Below are 3,273 nucleotides of genomic sequence, written 5' to 3'. Positions count from 1 at the left end.
GAAATATGTGTATTTTAGAATAACTCCCTAGGCCCAGAGCCACTAGCCCTGATGGCCTCCAGGTTGCCACAAGGGGTGTTGGCCCTGAATATAGCAGTGAATGGGTGGGCTCCCAGGGAAATGAAGAAATGGTTCTTATCAGCTGTCTCATCTCCTTCCCCCTGAGGCAAACCGACTGGGTGGGAGGAACTTCCTCCAACACCCCTATATAAAATGTCTTTGTGAGATGCTGAAAAGGAGGATCTGAACTTTGGGGATCCCTAAGAAAACTTGGCACAGGTGAGAGCTTTCTCTGTTGTGGTGGAACTTCAGCTTCAGTGATGATGACGGTTCAGTCTCCTGAGAGCTGCCTGGCTTTGGCGGGCAGGTGCTTGAGGCTGGCGTGTCTGTATGTGGCTTTCAGGGTACAGGTGTCAGCAGGGCAGCACATCTCATCCTCGGCCTTGCGCATTCTGTTGAGGTATTGAAAGCTCTCTTTATCTGGGAAGGCAGATGGTGGGAGCCCTGGTGGAGGTGGGGAAGTCTGTGGCTTTTTGAGCTTTGAGGAGGGGTCACATTTTCTAAGTGCTGTGTGTTCCTAGGAAGCCCAACAACCATTGCTCCTCCTTCCTCACTTGGCTCATAGACTCTGAGGGACCCATTCAGTACAAATAAAAAGCATAATATTCCCTCCTTCACTTCTAGGCCTGCAGGAAAGCCAGCCTCGGCCACTGCATTTTATTCAGGAAGTGGCCCCTGTGTCCTGGGTCCTGGAGACTCAGCAGCTGGGCACTGCATGGGCTTTGGGGGCCTTCATGCTTTCTATGCATGCCTTCTTTTTCTCCACCTCCATCCACAGTTCCGTAATAGTGTGGCTGCAATGCGTGTGTGTGTGTCGACAACAAGCTGTGCTCTCCCTTGTAGGACACAGCCACGATGAAACTCCCCCTACTTCTGGCTCTTCTATTTGGGGCAGTTTCTGCTCTTCATCTGAGTAAGTGTTCTTTGCCTTCAGTCTTTCTTTCTCTGTTTTGTTCCTTTGTGGAGTAGATGGGGTCGGAGTCACATCCCCATGCCCTTCTCTGATCGTCCCCTATTTCAGAATCTCTGTGCATTTAAAAGGATAGGGACCCCATGGCCAGGAGTGGAAAGGACTCCTCAGGGCATCTGTTATGGCTGTGGCCTGGGTTCTCCTGTGACATTCCCAAGTTTGTCCTTTCCACGTGATGCTAATGATGGTCACAATAGTAATGGCTTCCTTTCACTTTGAGCTTCCCGGATGCATGGCTCTAAGCATTTCTATGCCTTACCTCCCTTCCCCCTTGTAGCATCCCCTCAGGTAGGGTTGGGTTCCCATTTCACCAGTGAAGAAATGAAGCTAGCAAATGAAGGAATCTTGCTCTTCACCACCTTGGCCTTGAGGGGGAGGTTGAGGTCTCCTCTGGAGACTTGGTTCTAGGTTCCTCTTTCCAGGAGGTGCTGAGCCCTGTGATGCGCTCAGAGCCAGGCAGGAGCTGTCCGTGGTTGGGGGGGGGGGCAGGTGGAGGTCTGAATATGTGAAGGAAGGACATCTGGCTTTTCTCCCTGCCAGGGGCTAAAACTTCCACCTTGGAGAGCAGCCTGGGAGCTGAGACCCTACCTCAGCATGGGGAGATGCCAGAACAAGAGGCTGAGGAGGCCCCTCCTGGGGAGATGGCATCATTGGAGGGAGAGGAGGAAGGGGGTTGTGGCAGTGAAGATGCCCCGGAGGAAGAGACGGCTGCTGAGTCCATCTCAGCCCTAGATGTGGTGGACAAAGACGTTCTGTGTCAGTGTCCTAAGGAAGAGGACACAGTAAAAATAACGGGGATCCCTGGGTGCAAGACCTGCCGCTTCATCCTGGTGAATGCTGCCAGGAATTTTAATTCTGCCCAGGTAAGTGGCTTGTGGCTGAGGCTGAGGCCTGCTGGAAGAGGAAGGGGGAGGATGTGTCTCCAGCCTTTGTACCATTGGTTCTTTTCCCCACTGAAGACCCTGGGGGTGTTGGCAGAAGCTGAAGCCCACAGAGGTATTGGGGTAAGAGGGGAGGGACAGACAGAAACAAACAGCAGTTGCCTTTTGGTCTTTTGTCTTGACATGGCTGAATTGTGGACACTCAGAGACCCAAGGCTATGGTCATATGAATTCATGTAGGAGTGATACTCCATTCTTCCCCTTTCATCTTGTCCTGCAGGCAACTTGCCGGCGTTGCTACAGGGGCAACCTGGTCTCTGTCCACAACTACAACTTTAATTCACAAATCCAGTCCACTCTCTGCACATACAACCAAGGCTATGTCTGGATTGGAGGTGTGGCCTCACGCAGGGTAAGCTCTACTTGGTGGGGGGCACCCCTGACCAAGAAAGCGCTGAGTTTGCTGTAGATTTGTCTTTATTTCTCCTCTATGATCCCCTGCAGAACTGGGGATAGAGAAACACCTGAGTGAGATGCTGAGGGGCTGCATAGCATTGGGAAGAACCAAGGATTTAGAAGCAAGAGGTTTGGGTCCCAGTCCGTCTCTGCCTCCATCCGTGTAACTTGGGCAAGACCGTGGGCTGTTCCCTCCTCTCTAGGATGGGTTGGCAGCCCCTGCCCTACCTCTCGTTAGGACAGGAAGGATGAGTATGTCAGTGAGATGCAAAGAATGTGACTGTCATGATCACAAGGGGTCAATATCTCAGAAGATCAGGACAATGTCCAGCACAGTCCAGTAGGCAAGGACTTTCTGGAGGAGCTGGTGGGGACAGGGCCAGTTCCGCCTCTATGTTTTCCCTTTGCCCCCTCCCGAGCCCACCCCTTCCCCTCCTGCCTACCTCAGGGCACCTCCATACAGATGAGCTGGGTTGACCAAAGCCGCTGGAATTTTTCATACTGGGCTTGGGGCCAGCCGTCGATCTCCAATGGCAGATGTGTGACCATGCATTCTGGAAGTGAGGCACAGCTAAGGATGAATGGTGGGAAGGTCCCAGGGAGGAGGCTCGAGGAAGAACCTGACCCTTTTGGGGAGAAGTTCCCTTAGTCTTTAGACTCCACACTGAGGTGTGGAGATGGATGAGGGAAAGACCCTGGAGGATAACTTGGCGGGGGGCGGGGTGGGAGGGAGACAAGAGGCTGATTGTTCCTTCTGGTTCCACCTTTGCAGGAGGCCGCTGGTTTGTAGTCAACTGCAACCTGAGCCTCTCCTTCGTCTGTTCCTACTGAGCTGGCTCCAGACTTCAGACCCACCACCTCTTGGGCAGCGGCCTCCCTTCCCCTGCCTGCTGCCCCTCCCTCCAC

At 53.2% G+C, this 3,273-nt stretch overlaps 1 protein-coding gene across 1 annotated transcript in view; it reads left to right on the top strand.

Annotated features, from left to right (window-relative positions):
• Positions 1–246: 246 nt before the first annotated feature.
• LOC100965779 (bone marrow proteoglycan-like) overlaps positions 247–3,273 on the top strand; it is a 13,586-nt gene continuing 10,559 nt past the window's right edge. Inside the window, exons 1-4 of the mRNA XM_023507839.1 lie at positions 247–279; positions 904–973; positions 1,571–1,893; positions 2,192–2,323. Of these exons, the coding sequence (XP_023363607.1) occupies positions 916–973; positions 1,571–1,893; positions 2,192–2,323 (513 nt within the window). The 5' untranslated portion in view covers positions 247–279; positions 904–915. The remainder of the gene's footprint in view (positions 280–903; positions 974–1,570; positions 1,894–2,191; positions 2,324–3,273) is intronic.

The sequence above is a fragment of the Otolemur garnettii genome, unplaced genomic scaffold, assembly GCF_000181295.1.
Source record: "Otolemur garnettii isolate 467f Iridium unplaced genomic scaffold, OtoGar3 scaffold00209, whole genome shotgun sequence".
In the NCBI taxonomy this organism is placed as follows: Eukaryota; Metazoa; Chordata; class Mammalia; order Primates; family Galagidae; genus Otolemur; species Otolemur garnettii.
The sequence above is the reverse complement of the archived record's forward strand: the minus strand, read 5'-3'. Positions and strand labels throughout refer to the sequence as shown.